The sequence below is a fragment of the Mytilus trossulus genome, chromosome 10 (genome assembly GCF_036588685.1).
Source record: "Mytilus trossulus isolate FHL-02 chromosome 10, PNRI_Mtr1.1.1.hap1, whole genome shotgun sequence".
NCBI classification, from domain to species: Eukaryota; Metazoa; Mollusca; class Bivalvia; order Mytilida; family Mytilidae; genus Mytilus; species Mytilus trossulus.
Window position 1 is genome coordinate 77,412,844 of NC_086382.1, and position 27,796 is coordinate 77,440,639.

Genomic DNA, 27,796 nt, shown 5'->3' on the forward strand with positions numbered 1-27,796 from the left:
GATTGGACAGACCAATCTAGAAAGGGAGACAACAAACACAGGAAGCGAAGTATACCGGATGTTGTTTTCTGTCATCACCAAAATTTTGACATTCGTTATACTTTTATTCCCCTGTAAGAACATAAGACTATCATAAACGATAAACGTACACCCTTAAAGAAAACATAGATAAATGGTTTTATAAATTAAAATCTGCCGATAGGAAAATGTCGGTAAACTGAAAGAGAGTGGGTTATCCAAGTGAAAATTATGAGTTCAACAAATGAGCAAGGCCTTCAAAACAAAACAGATACTCCAAGTGGAGAGGAACTCTCTTCAGAGCTGTTAGCAGGTAAAACATTTTAATATTCAAACTACAATGTTGCATGTCATAGAAGAGTTGTGTCATCCTTCTTCTTCCAAATCTTCACATCCTTTGTAGGACAACCACACCGTTAAGGCATGTAGAACAAAACCCACCACCATACAAGTAGGAATATATTTACACTATATTTTGAATAATTCCATCCTCCACCGCTATATATAGGATCACTTTTGTAGTTACACATATATCTTGTATGTATTCTTAGTTGCGTTAAAATTGTTAGGCTAGTTACCGGACATATATACAATGGGATTATATATGTTTACGTAGTAAAATAGTTCATTCTTAAAAGATAAATGTTGTAAAATAAGTTGCTTCAATCAAGTTCGCACTGATAAAAGAATAATAGACTTGCAGCAGTAAAATGTAAAATAGTTCGCCTTTCGTAATATCCTTTTCATTAACTTAAAATTGATTAAAACGTTCAAATTGCCTAAAAACTTAATCCATGCATAGAAGTAGACAATTTCACATCATAAAATCTAAAACAAGATTTTTAAGATTTCGTTGCATCTATATCATGTATATCATGTATATATATTAGCACTTTGTGCGACGTTTACGATCTAGGCACGCACTGTAAATGTAACGGCAATTGTCATATGTTTATTTATATAGTTCTAAAAACTTGTCTTTAAAAGGTAAAAGATTTCATCTCACATCTAATATGATAAAAAATGAGGGAAAAACAAAAAAAAATACAGAAAAATTATATTACATAAAAAAGAAGATGTGGTATGATTGTCAATGAGGCAACTCTCCACAAGAGACCAAATGACACAGAAATTAACAACTATAGGTCATCTTACAGCCTTCAACAATGAGAAATGCCCATACTGCATAGTCAGCTATAAAAGGCCCCAAAATAAAACAAAAAAAACAATTGTGCATGTTGTGAGACACATAAACAAACGACATCCACAGAATTACAAGCTCCTGACATGGGACAGGCACATAAATACATAATGTGGCAGGTTTAAACATGTTAGCAGGATCTCAACCCTCCCTAATTATAGATCCGTGATTTACTTGCCCGGATCATTAATTTTAAAAACGATAAAAATCAGTTGAAAAAGGTTTTACTCATCAGATGGACGAAAATACTAGTGGACGTGGCCGGGTACTTGTACATTCCAACAACAAAAAGACACTAGGAACAAATCTGAGAGTACTCGCAGTTAACATGGTTAAGTTCAACTTATAATTAACTGACAGCTACTTTAAAGCCTATAACAACTAATAAAAAAATCATGCATTTAAGAATAAATTATCAATCCATACACATCCAACATCCAATAGATTTACTGTAAAGACTTCATAAACAGTCAGAGGAAAACATGACCTTGTGCAATGCCAAGATACAGGTATCAACAGATTGTAGATCCATGAATGTGTATATGTATATAACACATGTAACAATGTACCATAATACATGTGTAGTAATATTTAGTTTGCTTTTAATTTACCGATAACAAAATCAATATTTATACCAATAAAAACAATACTCAATGATCTTATTACAGTGTTGAATTGGTAACCTTTTAGAATAAGTTTATTTAAAGGAGCAATAAGTTTAACAGGATCATTTCTAAATTTCGGGGCACAAACTACAAAAAAAGGCACTTGCATAGTGGAAAGGGATTTATATAAGTTCAACTTTTGCAATAACTTGTTTCCCAATCCACTATAAATAAATATGTTCAAAATAACTACAAAAACATGTTTAACTTAGGTTTTCATATGTCATGTATATATTGAATTTATTCATAAGTTGGGAAGGGACATAGATATACAACAGGATTGCATTGTTTTTCTGAAGTGGAGGGAGTTGCCATTACTAAAGTCATGGTGGTTTATCTAGATGTCATGAGTGGAGCAGACCTTAAGTTTATTTCAGGGGGATTTTAGCCTTTTTCATAAGTGGGGCAAGTTATCTAACCTATTTTAATGGTTCCCTTTATACTATGGCAAAAAATTAAAAAAAAAATGTTGTATTGTTATCACATTGTCGCCATCATCAGATGGTTTCAGGATTAAAACATTAGTATAAGTAAATAGAAATCATAAAATTTTAACACTGTGCTTAGCGAAACAATTTATTCCTTAGTTGGGCAACTTTTAGAAAGTTGAGTGAGTTGATGAAAAAGTGGGGAGATTTACCGGAGGTGGGGTGGGGTGGGGGTTTATTATCTTGAATATTATTATAGATAGAGATAAACTGTAAACAGCAATAATGTACAGCAATTTAAGACTCAAAGATAAGTCAAATTGACCAAATTGGTCAATTGACCCCCTAAGAAGTTATTGTCCTTTATAATCAATTTTTAACAATTTTCATAAAATTTTTAAATTTTTCTAACATTTTCCACTGAAACTACATGGACAAGTTCATTATAGATAGAGATAATTGTAAGCAGCAAGAATGTTCAGTAAAGTAAGATTTACAAACACATCACAATCACCTAAACACAATTTTGTCATGAACTGTCTGCTTCCTTTGTTTAATTCACATATACCAAGGTGAGCGACACAGGCTATTTAGAGCCTCTAGTTTGTTCAGTGATCTGGAAGGTTTTTTTCACTATGGGCCCAGGGCCCCTCAAAAATAAATTCAATGGGCCATTTTGAAAAATAATGGGCCATGTTGTCAAACGAGTGGGCCATTTGAATTGACTTCTGTAAAAAAATAAAAAGTATCATTATTTTCTCATGTTTTGGAAAAGAGGTGTTGGTACAAGTTTACCTTTATGATTTTAAATAATATTGTTCCTGTGATTCTGTAATTTCAATGAATATACAATAACTTCTTCCAAAACGGACAATATTAAAGATAAACCTTTATTTACAATGTATAAACTGTTACTGTTGCCTTGGCTTGTTCATGTTCATGGTTTTTTTAACATTAAATTTGGGTCTTCGTCGATACCATACTCATTCCAGACGTTCCGTATTAGAGGACATTCCAGGAACGTCCTCTGCACTTCTTGTATTATTATTATTACTTCATCAAGATGACAAGAATAACAATAGAGAGTACCATTAATTGATAGAACAAAACAATAATTCGCTGAAGTCATGTTTACAAAATGTCAAAACGAGCCAAAGACCAAAAAATGACAAGGACAGTTAAGCGCCTTTTATGGAGACAAAAACTATATTCATAAAAAGGCTTCAGGGGTATTCAATCGAAATAATAGCAAGCTAAACTAAATTAAAAGATTATTATTAGAGTTAAATCTCGTCTGTAATAGCAAAATTTCACAAATGTTAAGTTGTTTATAAAAAATTATATCATGAATGATGGTTAATTGCGTTTTTTGGGTTATCAGTTAAACCGCATGGTTCTATTATTACCATAGGAAAACACCCGAGACGTTAAACCGCATGGTTCTATTACCATAGGAAAACACCCGAGACGTCCTAAAATATATAGGTGCTCCTATGATTGGAGGAACATTATACAGTTGTGTACACACACATGGCGGCACGGAACACGATCGGAAAACTATTTGACGATATCTAAACGTTTCGAAACGATGCGAAAAATATCGTGCGCCACGTGGGCGCTTACATTTGTCACTCTATGCGCCATTTCTGGTGAATATGCGCTATAGGCGCAGGGCGCACGTCCTTCCCGATCACTGGTTTGTTGCTAACATAACATTTGACGGACATTATTGTTGCTGACAAAAAATTTGACGCACCAAAAAGTGTATATGTTTCAATCATTTTTGAAATTAAACATGTTAAAAAAGATCAAGAGACTAAACAACAGTATACAACACATAACTTAGAAAAGTAAAGACTTAGAAACATATATCTCAATATTATTTAATCTACCAAACAGCTTTTTGTTTATTACAGAATTTCATGAAGCCAACAGAGATAATGAACTATTTGCCAGTACTGAAGATCCAGAGTTTGAGTTTGATGAAAGTGGCTTACAGCTAGCATCTAAAGAAGGTAGTGTTCACTTCTTTACATTATTTTATCGTATTTTGTAAAAATTGCATTGTAATCTACTGTATTTATGTAACGTTGAATTAAGATCCTATTAACAGCTCTTTACTAACTTGTGAATGGATTTCTGACCGATTGTTCTGTACAATGTCTTCCAGAGAAGCTCTTTACTAACTTGTGAATGGATTTCTGACCGATTGTTCTGAACAATGTCTTCCAGAGATTTCTGACCGATTGTTCTGTACAATGTCTTCCAGAGATTTCTGACCAATTGTTCTGTACAATGTCTTCCAGAGATTTCTGACCGATTGTTCTGTACAATTTCTTCCACAGAAGCTCTTTTTGATGTCTGATTTTAAGGTTCAAGCAGTTAATTTTTTCTCACAATACATGAGGCAAAACATTAACTCATTGGAGACACACATTAAGTGAGTTCTCACACATTGGTAAGCTCTAAGTATGGAGAGATTGGAGATACACATTAAGTGGGTTCTGACAGATTTGTAAGCTCTGAGTATGGAGAGATTGGAGATACACATTAAGTGAGTTCTGACAGATTTGTAAGCTCTGAGTATGGAGAGATTGGAGATACACATTAAGTGAGTTCTGACAGATTTGTAAGGTCTGAATATGGAGAGATTGGAGATACACATTAAGTGAGTTCTGACAGATTTGTAAGCTCTATAAGTATGGAGAGATTGGAGATACACATTTAGTGAGTTCTGACAGATTTGTAAGCTCTGAGTATGGAGAGATTGGAGATACACATTAAGTGAGTTCTGACAGATTTGTAAGCTCTGAGTATGGAGAGATTGGAGATACACATTAAGTGAGTTCTGACAGATTTGTAAGCTCTGAATATGGAGAGATTGGAGATACACATTAAGTGAGTTCTGACAGATTTGTAAAGTGAGTTCTGACAGATTTGTAAGCTCTGAGTATGGAGAGATTGGAGATACACATTAAGTGAGTTCTGACAGATTTGTAAGCTCTGAGTATGGAGAGATTGGAGATACACATTAAGTGAGTTCTGACAGATTTGTAAGCTCTGAGTATGGAGAGATTGGAGATACACATTAAGTGAGTTCTGAAAGATTTGTAAGCTCTGAGTATGGAGAGATTGGAGATACACATTAAGTGAGTTCTGAAAGATTTGTAAGCTCTGAGTATGGAGAGATTGGAGATACACATTAAGTGAGTTCTGACAGATTTGTAAGCTCTGTGTATAGAGAGATTGGAGATACACATAAAATGAGTTCTGACAGATTTTTAAGCTCTGAGTACGGAGAGATTGGAGATACACATTAAGTGAGTTCTGACAGATTTGTAAGCTCTGAGTATGGAGAGATTGGAGATACACATTAAGTGAGTTCTGACAGATTTGTAAGCTCTGAGTATGGAGAGGTTGGAGATACACATTACAGGGATCTCCATGGCCTGTTTAACGATGGCGCCCCGCCATCGTTCAAATGTCTTGCGCCATCGTCAAATGACTCACGCCATCGTTAAATTGCCTTGGGCCATTGTTAAACTGTCTCCCGCCATCGTTCAAAACTTCATCGTTTTTTGTAGCCCGACGCCATTTTTTTTTATCAATTATAATCAAATGCATGTAATTGCATAACCCTTAGGCTTTTTATGGTATAATCCAATACAGTTCTGAGTATGGAGAGATTGGAGATACACATTAAGTGAGTTCTGACAGATTTGTAAGCTCTGAGTATGGAGAGATTGGAGATACACATTAAGTGAGTTCTGACAGATTTGTAAGCTCTATAAGTATGGAGAGATTGGAGATACACATTTAGTGAGTTCTGACAGATTTGTAAGCTCTGAGTATGGAGAGATTGGAGATACACATTAAGTGAGTTCTGACAGATTTGTAAGCTCTGAGTATGGAGAGATTGGAGATACACATTAAGTGAGTTCTGACAGATTTGTAAGCTCTGAGTATGGAGAGGCAGTACACAATTGTCTACTTAGCAATTGCATAATCTCAATATAATAATATTTTATATGAAAACAAAATGTAAACTCAAGATATAAAGAGTACTTAAAAATACATTTGATAGGAAATTTCTATTTAAAACACATTATATTTCTATTATACTTGATTTATGAATAAATAAAACTAATAGTGAACTTTTATTCTGCAATATATTGCCCAGTATGTTTCTTTATGAATACAATTGTTATTTATCAGCTGAGTTAGATCTAGAAGCAGAATTAGAAGGTAAACCTCATGTTGTGCAACATTTTGGACTTTAGTTAGATCTTAAGGATCTTTGGAATTATACATAGATCCTGAGAATCTATGGGGTTTTAGTTAGATCATAAGGATCTGGTTTATACGCTTTTATTTTGCATGTGTTTGCATGAAAGATTTTGTTATTACTCTCAAATTTTTAAACTTTAAAGTGCTTTAATTTTAAATCCTAATTATCTATATATTACATACATATGATACATTCTTTCAATCCTTTATTTATGTATTTTAAGTGTAACAGTATTTCACCATTGAGTCATTGAGTGTTTGTTGTCATATATAAAAATCAACAAATCAATATTTACATACATGTACTACAAGGTCAGGAATTTATCAGATGTTAACTCTGTGTTTTTGTGTGAATGAATTTAGAAAAAAACAGTCTATGTATACTGAATAGAATCATGAAGAAATAACAGTTTTTTCTTATTAAGAAATCTATTGACTTCCATCTTTTGTCACTTTTATAGTCAATGTAAACTTATCTGAACTCTGAAGTTTTTTTTAGAAAATTGGTGAAATAATCTTTTTTATAATTCTTTTGTGCTTTATAACCTAAGCACAAAAAAGTAAAAAGAGGTTGAATTTAATAAGAAGTTTGGTAGTCATGGTAATGAGTATAATAAAAAGTCACAGAGCTTTAGCAAAATTAACATATTTTGTATGGATTGTTATCATGATTATAGAAAAGCCAATTTTAAGTGTTAAAAAGATGACTAAATGGTAGAATCTTAAGATTAAATATTTCTTAATGTACTTTCAGAAAATAAGAATAAGATATAGGTTACTGGATTTATTTGGAATGAGAAGTCTTACAGATTGTTCACTTTCTTCTCTCAAAATTTGCATATTTATACCTCACGCAACGAGTTGCAGAGGGTATAATGTTTTTGACCCATCCGTCAGTCCGTCCGTCAGTCCTGTTTCCTGGGAAATTGCGATTCAATTTTTTTTCTAGGAGTTACGCCCCTTTGAATTTATTTACTTTAATGAACTACTGCAACAGTTTGTCATTGCAACTCCTCTCAAACCACACAACAGAATTTCACGAAACCTTTTCAGATAATAAGGACATGATATGTAGTTGTGCATATGGACGGGAAATTGCGATTCAATTTTTTTTCTAGGAGTTATGCCCCTTTGAACTTATTTACTTTAATGTACTACTGCAACAGTTTGTTCATCGCAACTCCTCTCAAACCACACAACAGAATTTCACGAAACCTTTTCAGATAATAAGAACATACTATGTAGTTGTGCATATCGACGGGAAATTGCGATTCAATTTTTTTTCTAGGGGTTACACCCCTTTGAACTTATTTGCTTCAATGTATTTCTGCAACAGTTTGTCATCTCAACTTCTCTGAAACCACTCAACAGAATTTCATGAAATTTTGTAGATAATAAACTATTTAGATGTGCATATTGGCAGGAAATTAATTTTTCTTATACAATTTTTTTTTCTTACACTTATTTAATTTCTCCAATGACAATGTGGGGACGTGGGGTATGTGAGCGTGCTCACTAAGGTTCTTTAATTAATTAAGGATCTAGACTGACAGGTTGAGGGGTTTTATACAGTAAAAGATAGTAAATTATTGCAATGCTTGACTTATTGAGGGGTTTTGATCAAAATCTAGAGAATTTTAGCTTTTCTGCAGTTTAATGCAAACTGATTATTGGTGCCATTAGAATGAGGCTGTTCTATGCTTTGGTTGCATGTTTTGTTAAGTGAATAATACTAATTATTTAAGGAATAACAGAAGATTATAATGTACCAGTATATATGTTTTGTTAAGTGACTGATGGTAATTATTTAAGGGATAACAGAAGATATTAATGATTGTATGTTTTGTTAAGTGACTGATGCTCATTATTTAAGGAATAACAGAAGATTATAATGTACCGGTATGTTTTGTTAAGTGATTGATGCTCATTATTTAAGGAATAACCAAAGATTATAATGAACCGGTATGTTTTGTTAAGTGACTGATGCTCATTATTTAAGGAATAACAGAAGATTATAATGTACCAATGACATCGTGGGAGGAAGGTAAGATCAAATGTTGTGGACATTGCATTTGTGATCCATTTATACTTTTGGTACATTCAACAATACATTGGTTAGGGTTAGCTGCTCTTTTGGAAGATTGCAATGCATAAAATGTAATGCACATGTTTAAGTAATTGCATATTTAAATTATATTGTATCAATGTTATACATGTTGACAGAAAAAAAAAATTGTATAATTTGAAGATAAAGAAAAAAAAATCATCATTCTGAAGAAAATAACGTAACAACAATGTTAGACATGTATTGATGGATGTAAAAGTAGTATTTGGATCTTCTTTATAAACCAAGAGAGCATGAATGTTTGTGTTCTCTGTAGAGCTAACCTACATAAGCCAGGAGAGCATGGAACGTTCCTGTTTTCTGTAGAACTAACTTGTTTGCTGTTGTATTTCGTTTTTGAGATTAACTTGTTGATAGTTTTTTTTTATTGTCGAGCCTGCAACTTTTGTTGCAGAAAGCTTGACATAGGGATAGTGATCCGGCGGCGGTGGTGTTAGCTAACCCCTTAAAAGCTTTATATTTTAGAAGGTGGAAGACCAGGATGCTTCATACTTTGTATATAGATGCCTCATGTTACGAAGTTTCCGTCAGTCACATGTCCAATGTCCCTGACCTCATTTCCATGGTTCAGTGACCACTTGAAAAAAAGTTGAGATTTTTTGTAATGTTGAATTCTCTTTTATTATAAGTAATAGGATAACTATATTTGGTATGTGTGTACCTTGCAAGGTCCTCATGCCCATTAGACCGTTTTCACTTGACCTCGATCTCATTGCATGGCTCAGTAAACAAGGTTAAGTTTTGGTGGTCAAGTCCATATCTCAGATACTATAAGCAATAGGGCTAGTATATTCAGTGTATGGAAGGACTATAAGGTGTACATGTCCAACTGGCAGGTGTCATCTGCCCTTGACCTCATTTTCGTGGTTCAGTTGTTAAAGTTAAGTTTTTGTGTTTTTGTCTGTTTTTCACATACTTTATGCAATAGGTCTACTATATTTGTTGTATGGAATGATTGTAAGGTGTACATGTCTAACGGGGAGATGTCATCTGACCTTGACCTCGTTTTCATGGTTCAATGGTCAAAGTTAAGTTTTTAAGTTTTGGTCTTTTTATCTAATATTATATGCCAAAGGTCAACTATATTTGGTGTATGGAAATATATTATGATCTATATGTCAGTCCCGCAGGTTTTATTTGACCATGACCTCAATTTCATGGTTCATTGCACATTGTTAAGTTTTTGTGTTTTGGTCTATTTTTCTTAAACTATAAGTAATAGGTCAATTATAATTGTTGTATGGAAGCATTGTTAGCTGTACATGTCTGCCTGGTATGGTTCATCTGTCCTTGACCTCATTTTCATGGTTCATTGGTCTCTGTTTAGCTATCTTGGTTACTGTTAAGTTTATGTGACAGTTGTAATAAAGCTTTATACTTAGGACTATCAACATAATATCAATGATTAGTAAAGAAGGTGAGACATTTCAGCGTGTGCACTCTTGTTTGTACATGTACCATATACTACTAACCTACAATTTAGTCACTTACTGTAAGGTGTGAACAATGTGTCAATTTTTATTTCAAAGAGGGTAAAAGTAATCTTTTTTGAGACCCTCATGAAAAACAAATTTAGGGAACATGAACCCCACCAAACAACGCTCTTGATAGGTCCACACTTCATGCTTCACAGGTGACACCCATAAGTTTTTTCCTGTTAAAACATTTGATGATTGTTATCCAGAGTGGTAACTGAATATAAATTTCATGTCCAAGATATCATTGAACATCTTTATATGTTAGAAATCTAGACCAGTCTGTGAAAACAAAATGATATATAAAGCTCCTTCAGTACTATAACTGTCTTATAATATATTTCATAATTAATCTGCAAAGAATATAAAGTGTATATATGTATTGCATGTCTGTAATTACTTTCTTGTATATGATTCTGTAGCCATGATAACCTGTATATACTATTGTTATACTAAAATAGATATTACTAGTACTTAATTAATATTTTCAATATTTGCATAAATAAACTTTTGTAGAGTTTTGTGTAATTTTGATTTTTTTAGTCACAGATAGCATGGATAGTGAGATACTAGTTGGGTTGAATATACAGGCACTTTTTGTTTTTTAATATATTGTTTTATATGATTTTATTTGAATATCAATTTAAATCCTTCTGATGTATAATTTTCAATTAGAATTAGGTGTTATAGACACTGTTTGAAGTTACAGACTAATAACTGCATATCTCATTTTCTAAATTTCTTGATAAATAACTCCTAGAAAGTGTCACAAATATTTGTCTACCTCTTTTAGAAAAAAGGGCAAAGATGAGTATTTAAAGATGTTGTGTTTGTTTTCCAGATTTGGCGAGAGAACAAGCCGGCGAGATAGCCTTCAGAAGTGGAGCCATTACACCAGAGGGCTTGATAGAAGATGATTTTGAAAAGGAACTTGGAACACCCTCTGTAATTCTAGTTTAAGTCATCTCTTATATTGATATGTAAAGTTTACAAGGGCATTTTGTTACTTCCATGGAAAACATTTAAAAATGTGTGATTTTATTTCTATGAATGGGTTATCTTTTGTCTTTTGTTTTATGAATTAAAAAAAAATATTCTAAAAAAGTTATATTGATCAGAACATATATACAATTTACTAAAATGACATGATGAATATTGGAAATAGTTCTATGATACTCAACTAAATAAAAAAAGTGTGATCAGAATATTGAGACAACAATGTATTTGCCTCAATGATTCATCCATGAAATCAATCCATTAAACACCAGATATATAATAATAAGGAGATGTGGTATGATTGCCAATGAGACAACAAACAAACAACAACCACTTAACATTCAGGTTTCTGACATAAGACAGGTTCAAACAAATGCAGCGGGGTTTGAATGTTTTTATTTGGCGCCAACCTTCACCCCAACCCAAGACAGAGTTGTAAGAACTTGACATTTAAGGGAACACTATAAAAATGTATTGAAAAAAGTCTAAAATCGTCAAAGTATGAGTTTTTACAGATTTAAGATAAAGTTTGAATGTTAAAAACTTGTATATCAACATTTACATTATACATCATTAGGTTGATTTACTAGGCACTTTATACATATTTCAATGCCCAATATTTCTTAATCATAAAAAATCTGATGGACAAGATATAATTTGCAGTTATCACTACACATAGGCAGAGATAAACATTTACGTTATACATGTACTTTCAAAACTATGTAAAGGCAAGACATTTATCTATGTTTTTCATTTATATATATAATTGTAGGATGCTGAGGACAATGATGAATCAGAATTCAGAGATGTGGCACAGTATAGGATACTGGAAGTTGCTGGTAACTTATATGTTATTTTTTGGGGGAAAAAGGGAAAGAGAGAGGAGAATTACTAGTCAGAGATGTGGCCAGTACCGTATACTGGAAGTTGCTGGTAACTTATCTGTTAAGGAGGAGGGAGGGAGGGGAGGGTTACTAACTAGTCAAAGATGTGGCTCAGTACAGGAATCAGGAAGTCAGTGGTAACTTAACTGTAATATGGGGGATTGGAAGGTGACTTACTAGATATTTTGTTGTATTTTTCAATGATTCATTATTTTGATTTTGATTTTAACAGGTGATGATACTTATGGACGGAAAGTTATAGTGGCTTCAGCCTGTAGACTTCCTCCAAGTTCACAGATAAATCATGAACGACTTATGGAGTAAGTAAGACATATAAAAGTTTATGTTACCTTCTTCAACATCAAAATTTTCTATATCAACATCAATACATTTTTAAATATATACAACATTAGAATACCAAGATGACTTATTACATGTGTGATTGTCAATACTTGTAAAAAGGGCTTGTTTAACTGATCTTTTTCTAAACCATTAATTCTTTGCAAAAACTTTAATTATAAGAATAGAACAAATATGCAATGGAGTACGACCTAACTCACCCATATTTTTGAAACTATGATTTCTATATTAAAGATACCTTAAATACACCTTGGATCACATGACTCACCTGTGTTCTATATTACAGATACCTTAAATACACCTTAGATCACATGACTCACCTGTGTTCTATATTACAGATACCTTAAATACACCTTGGATCACATGACTCACCTGTGTTCTATATTACAGATACCTTAAATACACCTTGGATCACATGACTCACCTGTGTTCTATATTACAGATACCTTAAATACACCTTAGATCACATGACTCACCTGTGTTCTATATTACAGATACCTTAAATACACCTTGGATCACATGACTCACCTGTGTTCTATATTACAGATACCTTAAATACACCTTGGATCACATGACTCACCTGTGTTCTATATTACAGATACCTTAAATACACCTTGGATCACATGACTCACCTGTGTTCTATATTACAGATACCTTAAATACACCTTGGATCACATGACTCACCTGTGTTCTATATTACAGATACCTTAAATACACCTTGGATCACATGACTCACCTGTGTTCTATATTACAGATACCTTAAATACACCTTGGATCACATGACTCACCTGTGTTCTATATTACAGATACCTTAAATACACCTTGGATCAGTATGTGGAGAACGATTATGTGATAGTTTACTTCCACTACGGTCTGACAAGTAAAAACAAACCTAAATTAGGCTGGATGTTACAAATGTACAGAGAACTTGATAGAAAGTAAGTAGAGTTCCTGTTCAGTGTAGATCTGGTCTCATTGTGGATGTTACAAATGTACAGAGAACTTGATAGAAAGTAAGTACAATTCCTGTTCAGTGTAGATCTGGTCTCATTGTGGATGTTACAAATGTACAGAGAACTTGATAGAAAGTAAGTAGAGTTCCTGTTCAGTGTAGATCTGGTCTCATTGTGGATGTTACAAATGTACAGAGAACTTGATAGAAAGTAAGTAGAGTTCCTGTTCAATGTAGATCTGGTCTCATTGTGGATGTTACAAATGTACAGAGAACTTGATAGAAAGTAAGTACAGTTCCTGTTCAGTGTAGATCTGACCTCACGGTCATAAAACTTTCGAGCATGATTTTTGTACTCAGACTCGAAAATCAAACAATCAAATTGCTGTATTTCATGTTTCGAGCATGCTTTTTGTGCTCAGAGCACTGAGCAAAGTTTTATGCCTTTAAGGCCAGGTCTCATTGTGGATGTTACAAATGTACAGAGAACTTGATAGAAAGTAAGTACACAAATGTAAAGTCCTTATTCAGTGTAGATCTGGTCTCATTGTAGATGTTACAAATGTACAGAGAACTTGTCATGAAATTTATTGATAATGCAAACTCAGATATATTTTCACTCTCCTCCTGGAGGCAATAAAGAATATATATATCTGTTTGAATACCTATTCAAAGTATTTACTTATGTGTTCCATGATTTTGAGTTCACAAAGTTAGATAAATGCAATACATCCATCGATGTACTTTGGTTATAACGCTCTGATGCATCATTGAGTACAGCATCTTGGGGAGAAATGTGTTTCTGTGTATTTGTTAACAAAGAAAATCTGTCATTTTTTTTGTGTAATATGTAGATTCATCTGATACCTCACCCCAACTGTTAAAAAATTGCCAAAAAATTTGATTGCAAAATAATAAAACATTAAAAAATGCAAAACAACTTTTAAAAAGTTCTATATGTCCAGTACATCTGAGTGTTTCTGCTTGAAAAAAAAACCTGGCTATGGTAAGAATCTAGGATTGTTTTTGTATGGCCTTATTATTTCTTTTCAGGTACAAGAAGAACCTAGGATTGTTTTTGTATGGCCTTATTCTTTCTTTTCAGGTACAAGAAGAACCTAGGATTGTTTTTGTATGGCCTTATTCTTTCTTTTCAGGTACAAGAAGAACCTAGGATTATTTTTGTATGGCCTTATTCTTTCTTTTACAGGTACAAGAAGAATCTAAAAGCCTTATATCTAGTCCATCCTACCAACTTTATCAAGTTATTACTCAATATATTTAAACCATTTATAAGGTGAGTTATTCCCCTTGATACATGACCTTGACCTTCTTATAAAAATAAGTTTAATACAATGTAAACATTTTTTCTATAAGAATTACATTGCTTGTTTTAGGAAGCATGTATTTTTTATGTTCATGTGTGAATGTCTGACTTTATTTTTAGAAAGATGAGAAATCTTTTTTTATTGAATGTGGATGAATTTTGTTTTTATCGTATTTTAACCCTTGTATTTGTTCAATTTTTGATATGCATTTAGAAGTTATTGCAAGATTTTGTACTGACAGTTTTTTTGGCATGTGTGAAATAATTTTTTTCCTTTTTTTTTTTAAAACAGCAGGTGAGTTTGTGTTGCCATAGCATCTAATTGTATCACTCTTATACATGTGTGTATCTTTTAGGCCATGATAAATTAAATATTAGATTTTCATGCAGTTTCTATTTGATAGACAGGAACATGGGTAAGAAATTGGTTATCAGTTTATTTTGTTAATTATACATTTGTTTACTTTTGTCATCTCCAAGTGAGCTAAAGAGAAAACACAATGTAAAAAGCAATCTGTATTTTGAAAAAGGATTAGGCATGAAAATCCAACAATTACAATTTATGAAGGCTTCAGCATAAAACTGTAGAATTTGCCTGTATTTCCTCAGTATTCTCTTGAGAAGCTTATAGACAGTATCTGCTGGAATGGGCTGTGACTTGCTACACAACAGCTTTTTTGACATTTTCACTGAAAGAATTTGTTTATTACAATATCATTGAGATATCCAAGGCTGATTTCAAGTGGAGATGTGTCCTAGCATTGTTTTTATAGCTCTTAGGTTTTTTTCTTAAGAAATTTTTGGAGAATACTATTAAAAATCAGAGATCCACCTCTTCATGTTCATTTTATGCCCTTGATTTTTACTTTAAAAACTTTCTTCACACAAAATGGCAATATGAAGTACTGTTGAATTCTAGCAACTATAGCCTTAGCTAATATGTGTTGTAAACAGCTTACAAAGCATTTAGATTGACCGTTTATTCTACCATATGGCTTAAGAAATGTTCAGTAGGAACTTGCTCATTATATGTCATAAATGTGACTTCAGGAATGCCTACTTGTCATAATTTAGAATTTGCCAGTTACTGTTGGTTACTATGGCTACAGAAATGTCTACTTGACAGTAAATATGAATTTATCAGTTACTTTTGGTAACTATGGCTACAGAAATGCCTACTTGACAGTAAATACGAATAGTCAGTTACTTTTGGTAACTATGGCTACAGAAATATCTACTTGACAGTAAATATGAATTTGCCAGTTACTTTTAGTAACTATGGCTACAGAAATACTTACTTGACAGTAAATTAGAATTTGTCAGTTACCTTTAGTTACTATGGCTACAGTAATGGCTTCTCAACAAGTTTTTAAAATTTGCAAGTTCTTATGGTAATATGAATATCAATAACTGTTGAATTCTTTAAAAAATATAGCCTCTAAGCTAAACTTTGAGCTTTAATCGGATAAAATTCAACTTTATGCAAATAAATACCAGCCCTTTTCATTGCATCTGGTAACTTATTTCGAGTTGAACAAATCTGTATGTTAAGTCTGTAACTGTATTGAAATTGGATTCATATAGGAATTGTTTAAACAGCCCAAAGTTCATTTTTCATATCGTATTTTAATGTTCCAACACTAAATCTAATCTTATACATGTACATGTATACATGCACTTGCATAAGGTTGTTTTGTATCTGATGCAGCTCATGTGTTGTAAATAGCTGGCAAAGCATTTAGATTTACTGTTTTTTCTACCATGTTGTGGTAAACATAGCTTAAGATATATGTTCAGTAGAAACTTGGTAATTACATAACACAACTAAGGCTACTGAAATGGATTCTTGACAATAAATAAAGAATGGACCATTATTAATTGTCACTCTGGCTACAGAAATGCCTACTTGACAATAAATAAGAATTGCCCATTATTAACGGTTACTATGGCTACAGAAATGCCTACTTGACAATAAATAAGAATTGCCCATTGTTAATGGTTACAATGACTACAGAAATGCCCATTATTAATGGTTACTATGACTACAGAAATGCCTACTTGACATTGAATAATAAATGCCCATTATTAATGGTTACTATGGCTACAGAAATGCTGACTTGACAATAAATAAGAAATACCCATTATTAATGGTTACTATGGCTACAGAAATGCCTACTTGACAATAAATAAGAAATGCCCATTATTAATGGTAACTTTGGCTACTGAAATGCCTACTTGACAATAAATAAGAAATGCCCATTATTAATGGTAACTTTGGCTACTGAAATGCCTACTTGACAATAAATAAGAAATGCCCATTATTAATGGTTACTATGACTACAGAAACGCCTACTTGACAATAAATAAGAATTGCCCAATTGCTTATGTTTACTAAGGCCACAGAAATGCCTGCTTGGCAAAAATAAGAATTGTTCATTACTTTTGGTTACTAAGGCCACAGAAATGCCTACTTGGCAAGATATAAGAATCGTCCATAAGTTATAGCAACTTTGGCCACAGAAATGCCTATTAGACAATAGATGAGTAACTTATGTTTGTGATTTTTCTTTTTATCTTATAAGAAGGTAAGATAGTTTTATACATGCTGGGTTTTAGGTATTTTTACCTTCCTTGGGAATCACCAATACCCAGTCATCAATTATATTTCCCAAATACAATTTATGACATTTGTAATATTATAGATCCATTTGCCCAAAAAAATTAAAAAAAATGATTTTAACAAAAAATTGTCCTGTTCATTTGGTTTCGGAATCATGATTATTTTTTTTATTTGAACTTACATTAAATACGGATTCACAAAAAAAAGAAATATATTAATATACATTGTATTATAGTCAATAAATGCTAATCATATACTACTAAAGGACTAAGAGAAGTTTCCCTATAAGTAAATACACAGATTGTTTGTGCATTTTGTGGCACTGTTAAAAGTTATCTTTAAAAGTATGATTTTATTTTCCTGATTGCTTTGCTACTAATGTTAGCTTTATTCATTTAGTAAACATTTCTTTTCTTTGATTGTAGTGGTCAGAATTGACTTTTTGTTTAATCCAATAAGGATATTTTCCAAACATTTGATTGGTCAGTTTTGTAATAACTTCTCTCTCTGCTTTACTGGTTATTATAGAAATATTAATGAGTTTATATTTTATTTTTCCGTTAATACAGCAGGTAGGTTGAATCACACAGTATCCTATTTGTTTAACCACTGTGGTATTATTGTGGTATTATGGTTGTTCTATTTTGTTTCATGCCTTAGATGGTGGTTAGCTCTACCAATTTGATTTTTTGGCACAAGCATTTTTGATGCAGAGTAAATGTACAATGCCCTCTCCTCACCTTTTAAAAAGTTCTGCATCTGCCATTGACTTTTAGAGATATAGTCTGAAATGATTTGACAAATAGGTCAATAAATAAAATTGAGAATGGAAATGGGGAATGTGTCAAAGAGACAACAACCCGACCAAATAAAAAACAACAGCAGAAATGTATACTAGAATGTATAAAAGTGTTTCTACAGATTTGTTTTCACAATGACTATGTCTGAAATAAAATCACCACATTCAATTTATCTTGTACAAATGCTGTTACCCGTAACAATTTCTGTGATCTAAATACATGAATTTAAAATTTTGATCAGTCATAGATCATACTACATGAGAATTATAAACATTGATATAGTACACTAGAAAAATTCCCTTTAAAGGATTGGATGGGGTTTTGAAATTTTAATAGTAACATCCACAGTAACTGTTGGATAACAGTTATAAATTGAAAATCCATTTTGATATTTGAAATTAGTTCACATTTTATTTATATTCCTTGGTTTTTTATTGAGTTAATTGCATGATATTATCCTGTTTGTATTATTTAGCATTTTATATCTTTATGGTATCATCACATTATGTGACTTATATTGAATTATATATATTATACACTCACACATTGATGACTATGTACAGGGATAATGAGTTAACAAGAATGACTGGAATGGGACAACATAAAACATTTCTTTATACAGTGCATCCAGTTTAACAATTATTTTTGTGCAAATTATCTTCCCTTCTATTAATTTAGTTGACTCAAAAATTTAATAAATATTTTTCAGAGATGAAAAAAAAATCTTAGTTATTAAAATTATTGTAGGCTAACCTCTCATGATTATAGTCCTACACTTTAGCACAAAATATCCACAAATAGTAAGAAAGGGTTTTAAATGACCTTAGATTTGTTTTTAAAGTTAACTTTTCAATATGGTATTTCAGTTTGTTTTTTGGTTTACCGTTTAAACACATCTTTGATTAATGCGGGGTTCACACATTGCCGATTATTGCCCCCGTTTGAGATCAGACAGCAATACGACTCAAAAAGTGGAAAAGTCGGGTTAGTATCCTCAATTATCTGGAATGTCCTATAATTGCCTGAACTCAGTCGTTTTAGTTCGTAACAGATTCCTACGGGTCGGGAAGGGTCGGCATAGCATCCCGACAGTTAGGCGCGTCCCGTAACATTCGGGGCAACTCAGCCGATTTTGTCTAGTCGGATTACAATCGTGGCTATGTCGTGACAGATTCTGCTGTATCAGATCGAATTCCGAACAATGTCTTGTGTATTCTGGACGGTGTCCTGTGGAACGGGAATGATCTGGAGTAATTTTTCATAGCTGTTTTTCTGCCGATTGAGTGCAGATTGCATCCAGACCCTGTCGATTGCGAACCGTTTTTTGCCGAAACCGTTCCAAACAGTCCTGTTATTAATACGAAATTCGTCAATGATACCCACGTCAAAGTCCCGACAATTACAGAATACAATACGACAGAGACCAGACAAAGCCGTTTGCAATGCGATAGAGCGGACCGTGATAGGATTAAGTTCCGACAGTACCTGATTATCCCGAATACGACAACAGTTTTCGAACGGATAACTTCAGTCAGCATGGGTTCACTGTCTGATATCTGTCGGATAACATTCGGTAGAGTCGGGACGCAGTCGTGACAGAATCGTCCAATTTTACCTGGCGAAAAATACAAATCGGATTAGAAGCGGATTCAGAATGGGATTATCGGGACAAATTCGCTTAGAAACGGTTGAATATCGACGCTTCCTGAACACTATCTGATTGTTGTCGTGATCAAATATTTTTTTTTACAAATTTTAATTTAAGTTTGAATTTCCATCCACGATTCACAGGATCTTGATCAGACTTTTGATTAATTTTAATCGGGAATGGTCCTGTCAAGGACGGTAGTAAAAATCGTGAATGTGTGACCCCAGCTTTAAAAATACTTTTTACACTTGGATTTTGAAATACAAAATGTAATATACAGCATTTATAACTTAGTGAAATACATTTGATTTTTCAGTGCTAAGTTTGGAAGGAAGATAATGTATGTAGATTATTTACACAAGTTAAAAGAACATCTACATTTTGATCAGCTAGTCGTGCCATCCTTAGTTTTAGAGTAAGTACTTTTACGTTAGATGTTGTGTGTTTAAATGTAATTATAGATTATCAGTGATTATCTCAACAAGATTTATTTTCTAGCTTGAGATGGGACGGCGAAATGAACAATGATAATATTTTTATCGCTATTTTACCTATAAGGATGTTGTCAATTTCATGTCAATTTCGTTAGCAACGCCACTTGCATGCTTAGTTTCTAGCGATAATTTTCCATCTCAAGCAAGTAGCATGATATGAAAATTATCACAAAACATGATAAAAGGAAAAATGCACAAAATAGCGATAATAACATAGAAAGGCCAGGTACAATACGGTGATATCATTCTAACTCTGATATGTTTATAAAAAGGAGCTTGATGATAATTTTCTCCACAATCTGAATATTTGACCCGAGTTTTATATACATGTATAGCTATGGTAATGTAAGTAAGGGTTATTCAGCAGTCTACTATCTATCAATTGTAAGGTAATCGTCTGTATATCTTGTACCATTATAATCTATTATATATATATACTTATCTGGTAAATAATTGACTTTTTACAGACATGATGCTAAGATATTGTCAGCACAGAAACCATCTTATCCTTACTCCTCAGATGAAAGCGAGGCAGCAGTTCATAATCCAAAACAACAGTTTGGTGTTAAATTACAACAGTAAGTTTTTACAAACGAAGATAAATATGGGGGCGAGAGAGTTTGTAGGGTTGAACTGGTATTGAAATCTGATTTTAATTTCCTGATTTAATTTCTGAATCAGAATAACAGTGTTTTATCGCTGCTATACGACCCAGAAAATGAAATTGCAAATTAATCTGTTTGCCAATTTTTGTAATTGACCCTGTAATTATGAAACTTAAACACAATGCTCATTACCACAAAAATCACATATCTAGTTTTAAGTTTGCTGGTTTCACCTTTACTGTTTTAGAGTTATGCTCCTTTACAAATTGAAAAATTGCATTTCTGTTCTCTGACTTAAGTTTCCCATCACCAAATATTATGAAACTTATATACAATACTTATTACCACTAAACTCAGATCAACTACAATTTTAGTAAGATAACTTTTACCGTTCTTGATTTATGTCCGGTGGAGACAGTGTTCTCCACAGGATTTTTTGTATAGCACCAGGTTAACTTGTGGACAGCTTGTTGAAATGATTCATATAATCAGTTGTGTCACGTCACCTTGCTTAGATACATTTTTGGTTACTGCAGTTTTTATGTCTCTTGTTTGTTTTAATACTGTGGTTTTGTGTTATGTAGACATTGAGTCAGAAAATTATTGGTAAAAAAGAAGTAAATCAATAAACAGTTTTATAATTTTAAAAAAATATAAACAAGACATGATTCCTTACAAAATATTTGTTTAAGTTGGACACATTCCCCATTTATTTGTTTTGTTTTCCAGAATATTACAGAATTATAAGTGTGTGATACCTCCTGTGGTGGAAACTTGTGTGGAATTCCTCAGGAAAAATGGTAGGATTATATCAGATAAACAATTTGTTTGTGGGATTTAAATTTACAAATTATGTGTGCTTAATATGTAAAACTTTTATTATTACCATAATGTAGGTGTTGATGTTCCAATTGTTAACAAAATAAAATTTCAATGGAGTATTTGTTTGAACATTTTAAGAAAGTCAAATTTGACCAGTTCATTGTTACCAAATAGTCATTTTGTTAATAAATGTCGTAATATAATATAAATCTACCGTAGCACTGATCAACTATACTTTACTTAGATAGTTTATGTAACTGAGACCTTAATATTTAACTTACCTATTTGTATTACAGCTTTAGATGTGGAAGGAATATTCAGAAGATCTGCCAATGCATCAGTTTTAAAAGATGTACAAAAGAGATTTAATCAAGGTAAGAATGTTTAGTTCATACTCATATTGTTTGCCCTTGTCCTCCAATTTTCATTCTTGAGAAATGGCTGAAGGGAAACTGAATTTTGGTTTGCCACTTTAATATGATTAAGAAAGTTTCCATTGTAGCTTAAGTCATTTGAAGTTTTTAGAATCAATAAGCTTATCTACAGCTAACATTATAACATTTGAAAGGAAATGGTCCAATAATCTGTAGGAAGGACTTATAAGGCAAAGTATTGGTCATAAGAAAAACTGAACATAGAACAAAACCACGCTTGATATTGACATTACTGAGGAACTTATTCCTGTACACACTTATAATTGAAATAATAATTTTTGATTTAAATAAATGAAAGTATTTTATCTGTTTTACAGGAGAAACTGTTGACTTTGATGAAATAAATGATGTACACATTCCTGCAGTAACACTGAAAACATTCCTCAGAGATTTACAAGAACCAATATTGACCTTTGACCTGTACCAACCAGTAGTCAGGTTACACAGTAAGTATAAACATAAACATTGTTGACCTATGACTTAAATCAACCAGTTGTAGGGTTACACAAGAATTATACATACACATTATTGACCTTTGACCTTAACAACCAGTTGTAAGGTTGCACTAAATTAAAATCCTGGTACCTTTGATAACTATATTGCACAGAATGTAAACATACACATTATTTGACTTATAACAGCAAGTACATTTCCATGACCTGTGGCCTTTAAAAGTTGACAGATACACAAAAGTATAAATAAATATCCTTGACCTATGGCCTTTACATGTTGTCACATTGTAACACATTGAGTATAATCACATATACTTGACCTATGGCTTTTACATGTTGTCACATTGTAACACATTGAGTATAATCACATATCCTTGACCTATGGCCTTATATGTTGTCACATTGTAACACATTGAGTATAATCACATATCCTTGACCTATGGCCTTTACATGGTGTCACATTGTAACACATTGAGTATAATCACATATACTTGACTTGTGGCCTAAATCAAATTGTCCAACAATCAGCAGATATTTTAAAATATACCCTTGATCTGTGGCATAAACCAAGTTAATATAAATTCATCTTGTTAACAATAAATATGACCAGGAATGCAAGATCTCTAAAGTCAAACAAGAACAAAATCATTAATGGAGTCAACAAATGAGTTATTAATCATATCTGCCTTTCTGTCTTTTATCTGGACACAAAAAGAAAAGTAAGTGAATAAATAAGATTGGATCTATTTGTTTGAAGATTTAAAAGTTAAAAGGAAGGGCTTGCAAAAATATTCCATTTTGATAATGCTGTCATTGTGTATTTGAACTTGTTTTATTTAATTTGTAGCATTAGAAGAAGACAGACAGTTGATAGAGGTACAGAGATTATTTAGAGAGGAGCTACCAAAGGAAAACTACATTATACTGAAGTATATTATACACTTCCTCACACAGGTATTACTGTTTATTGTAATGATTGGTCCAATGGCAATCCTTTGACATTTTGATGTTATGAAAGACTTGGTTTAAACATACTTAGTTATAGCCTATTGGGAAACGACTTATTACAACTTATATTAATCCCTTTCCACTTTGCTGGTGTGAGTGCTCCTTTTTAGTGGCATTAGCCTGCTCTTTTTTCAAAATCTACAAGGGTGGCTTTTATGTGCAAGAGATATTGCTCTATTTTAACACTGTTCAGACAATTATTGTCCCCTTCTTATGAAGAACTATCATTGTTTCTCAAGTCCATGCTTGCAAATGTTGAGAGCTGAAAAATCAGTCCTTGAAATATTATGGAACCAGGAAATTATGATTTTAACCTAATGTGCTAACCACTATAGCACATCTCTCCTGAAAGACTTATTCCTTTAGTTAAATCACTTGATAATTACACACATTCAGAAAAAAAACAAATGTGTTCATATTTCATCAGAGTCAAAGATCTTCATTCTAGAAAAAGAACACTGATACTTTTTCAATACTTTTATTTAAAAAAAATACTTTTACATTACAAATACTATAAAATAGTTACTTACATGTAACCTTTTGTTTATATATTTTCAGGTTTCGCAGTACTCAGACTCTAACAAGATGAATACTGTCAACCTAGCTATAGTGTTTGGACCAAACCTTCTGTGGCCAAAAGGACAAGCTAACCTTAGTACTATAGGACACCTTAATAGCTTTGCAGCTTATCTAATTGACAATTACACACAGCTTTTTGTCAGATAACAGTTATGTCCCCTTATAATAAGTTATCTCCCCTTGTTAATGGTTTTTACACTGTATTTTGTTAGCTGCAATATTTTTATTTGTTATAAATGAGGTTTATGTTTTCAGAATGCTTGTTTGTGTAGGACAGAATTATATGAAGGGACAGTCTAGTTTGTGTAGGACAGAATTATATGAAGGGACAGTCTATTGTTTGGTTAGAGAATGACATGAAGGGTCAAGGGTCAGTCTATTATTTGGTTAGACAATGACATGAAGGGTCAAGGGTCATACTAATGTTGGATTAGATTTCACTGGAGTAAATGTTGAGAATAACGAATGGATTTCTTAAGAGGAAATTTGTTATACTGGAGCTTTATGTTTCAGTTTGAACAGATGACCTAACAATAAGTGTATCCTGCAGCTTTGTTTTTATTAAAGAGTCACTCATATTGTATATGTTCACTGGACATCAATACAGGTAAAAAATATTCATTGCCTGTGTTTTCAGACTATAATTGAAAGATGAACAGAACACCATTTGTATAGATATATTTTTATACAAATACATAGATTTTTGGGGGTCCTTTTGGTATCTGTACATTTATGTTGTTGGATTACACATCTCCATAAAAGCATAAAAATAAAAAAAATAAAAATCCATTTTAACAAGAAATTATTATCAACAGGGGATTGATTTCAACTGTATTGACACTCAAATTTGGACATTGGCAGATATCCTTACTTATTTTTAAAATTTCATGGTTATATTGAAAGTTATTTTTTTTTTTTTAATTATTTGTTAAGTTTCATGTACATGACATACTTAATGTAAGTCTAGGTGTTCTATTAACAAATGTTAACATCTCACCCAAGATCAAACAAATGAGACTTATGCCTCCCAAAAAGTCAGCTATTACACATGCATGTATTATTTTACTCGTTTTGCCAAAATAGTCCCAGCTTTTTCATTTAACAAGTTATGTTCAGTGCATTTGTTAGTTACTTATGTTCCTGCTGTTTATAAGGTAACATAATATTAAGATATTTTATTTGTCATATCAACATGTAATAACCATATATCTTATAGAATATGAAATTTATTTCTGCTAGGCTTAGATACAGGTACAAATGCAAGGCTTAAATTCATTCTGCAAGGTTTTAAAAAAAAAAGTTGAAATTTGAACTTTTAAAGCAAGAAAAAAAATATCTATGATTCAAATTAGAATAAAATAAAATTGTAATGAAACATTTTTATCATGTTGCCGACTCCATCTGACTGCACAAATCACAACAGGTTCATCGTTGAAAATTGTGTCCAACTTCAACCAATGTCAAGATTATTATGACTTATATAAATATTAGATGTTAAATCTAAACCTACAACAGTTTTCTTGTTTTCATGTGTTCTCTGTGATCTATTTATTCTGAGAAATACTCGCTTGTGTGTTATCATAACACTAACCTATTTACCTATACTGATTAACTTTGTCAAGAACACGCTCCACAATTTCGATCTCTTTTCATTCATAATGGATCAGATAGTACTCTGTATGTAAGATTACTCTTTTAAAGGATAACTTGAATGGAGATTCAATTTCATTCAAGATTAAAAGTTCAATGATTTGAAAAGAGAAAATAAAAGATGAAGCTGGTTCAGAGAAGTACAAATTTATCTCTTCAACAAGTAATAAATCCACATGTGTTAGGCCTACTTAGGGAATCTTAGGCTAACTGAAGACATCTTGTACCAAAAGGTTTATGGTAAATAGTTTTAGCTGCTTAAATTTTGTATGTGTTGAAAACCCCATTTATTTATAATGCTAAATGTGTGCAATATTTAGAAGTAGTAGATAAATGAATCTTCTGTTTGATATTAAAACTTAGATTTCATATTTAGCTGTAGCTGATGCTTGATATTTCCATGTGTACAGGGTGTATTGAAATCTGTTTAATTTGGTAACAGGGGCATTTTCAGTTATTATAACTTCAATACCAGCTTCCTGCTAGTCATATGATTATAGAATATTGTGGGATCCAATACTCTGTACATTCCAACTGTTTACTGTATTCAGTTTTATATATGTATTGGAATTTTTTAATGATATAAAACTATTTTTTGTTAGTAACCCTCACAATAATATATGCAACATTAGACTCAACATGTCATTTGATTAAGTCTGGAACATTAAGAATTCCTTGAATAAAAAAAAAACAGTCCTGAGATATTAAAGTAACCCTCTCCTAGAGTGATATATTTGTTTGAATGAACCATATATTCTACTCCCAGGTTTTATGTTACATGTAATTCTGATTCCAAGGTTTTGTTATTTGTATATTGTATATTGTCACAAATATAATTTATATACTTTATAATTTATAGGTTTGTTTTATTCATTATCAATTTGTGTAAATCTTTTTCAAAGATTCATTCAGATTATAATCTATGGTTCAAAATTGTAAAACTTAACAACTTGTTCAATCAGTCAAAATGTTTGTTTGTGAAATGATTTCCAACAGTCGAATGAATATGATGCTGTGTAAATTGTTTAAGAGTTAAAATATTTTGTTTTTTTTTAAACCTTCATAGGACTCAAAGCAAAGTCATTAGTAGCAATTAGGCTATACCTGGTATAGCAGATACATGGCATTACTCGTTCTTAGACAGAAATTAATTTAAAAAAAGAAATCACTGTAAAAAGGGAAATGTCAATTACATAGTATTTTTATGTAGAAAAAAAAATCATACATAAATATTTTGAACATATTTAGTCAGGTAACATTACATTATATTGTGAGACTTGCACGATTCTGTGAAGTAACATCACATTATATTGTAACTATTGATAATAACATGAACATTTCACCCATTCATTTACATGTCTATCATTTGAAGAAAGTTTTTAATTGATAAAAATATGTTTATAATATAGAATTGTCAAGTTTATCTTTAGAATGTAAAATCAGCTATTAGTTTTACAGATACACAACTTGGAAGTACAAATGTATTACAAAATTAAAGATGATTTTATTTGTTAAAAAGTTTCATGAACTTGTTGTAAACGTTTCTCAATATAAACAATATTGTTAAAATCATTAAATTATACAGAAAACATCTTAGTATTTGTAATTTCTTGTCATATTAATTCAATATATTGGTCTCACATTTCTGCTACATAATTAAGCTGCAGGAGTGACAACAAACCAAAGAAAACAGACAATGGTCTAGCAGATAAAGATTAAGGCAACATCAACTCTATTGAAAACCATGTGTGAAAGTCTAAGCAGTTATAACAGGGTGTAACAAGCCCAACTCTACTGAAAACCATGTGTGAAAGTCTAAGAAGTTATAACAGGGTGTAACAAGCCCAACTCTACTGAAAACCATGTGTGAAAGTCTAAGAAGTTATAACAGGGTGTAACAAGCGCAACTCTACTGAAAACCATGTGTGAAAGTCTAAGCAGTTATAACAGGGTGTAACAAGCCCAA

General features: G+C 32.1%; 1 protein-coding gene across 6 annotated transcripts; it reads left to right on the plus strand.

Annotated features, from left to right (window-relative positions):
* Positions 1-28: 28 nt before the first annotated feature.
* LOC134688597 (rho GTPase-activating protein 8-like) lies at positions 29-27,344 on the plus strand. Of its 6 annotated transcripts, XM_063549410.1 has the most exons (17): positions 29-331; positions 4,229-4,327; positions 6,528-6,557; positions 8,599-8,643; positions 11,041-11,144; positions 11,968-12,034; positions 12,312-12,399; positions 13,246-13,377; positions 14,602-14,688; positions 15,123-15,134; positions 20,100-20,201; positions 20,748-20,858; positions 21,615-21,685; positions 22,004-22,081; positions 22,459-22,587; positions 23,441-23,547; positions 24,160-27,344. In XM_063549410.1, the coding sequence occupies exons 1-17, from the start codon at positions 250-252 to the stop codon at positions 24,325-24,327; spliced, it is 1,512 nt and encodes a 503-aa protein (XP_063405480.1). In that variant the 5' UTR covers positions 29-249; the 3' UTR covers positions 24,328-27,344. The 6 variants fall into 6 exon arrangements, with proteins under 6 accessions (XP_063405480.1, XP_063405484.1, XP_063405481.1 ...); XM_063549414.1 differs by lacking the exon at positions 8,599-8,643; XM_063549411.1 differs by lacking the exon at positions 15,123-15,134 and having other exon boundaries at positions 24,160-27,343.
* The last annotated feature ends 452 nt before the right edge of the window (positions 27,345-27,796 follow it).

Excerpts from the sequence above, each read along its gene's own strand:
- LOC134688597 (XM_063549410.1), top strand. The coding sequence starts at position 250 with ATGAGTTCAACAAATGAGCAAGGCCTTCAAAACAAAACAGATACTCCA. Across the intron at positions 13,378-14,601 it reads TACAGAGAACTTGATAGAAA|GTACAAGAAGAATCTAAAAG; the intron begins GTAAGTAGAGTT and ends TTTCTTTTACAG. Across the intron at positions 23,548-24,159 it reads TTATACACTTCCTCACACAG|GTTTCGCAGTACTCAGACTC; the intron begins GTATTACTGTTT and ends ATATATTTTCAG.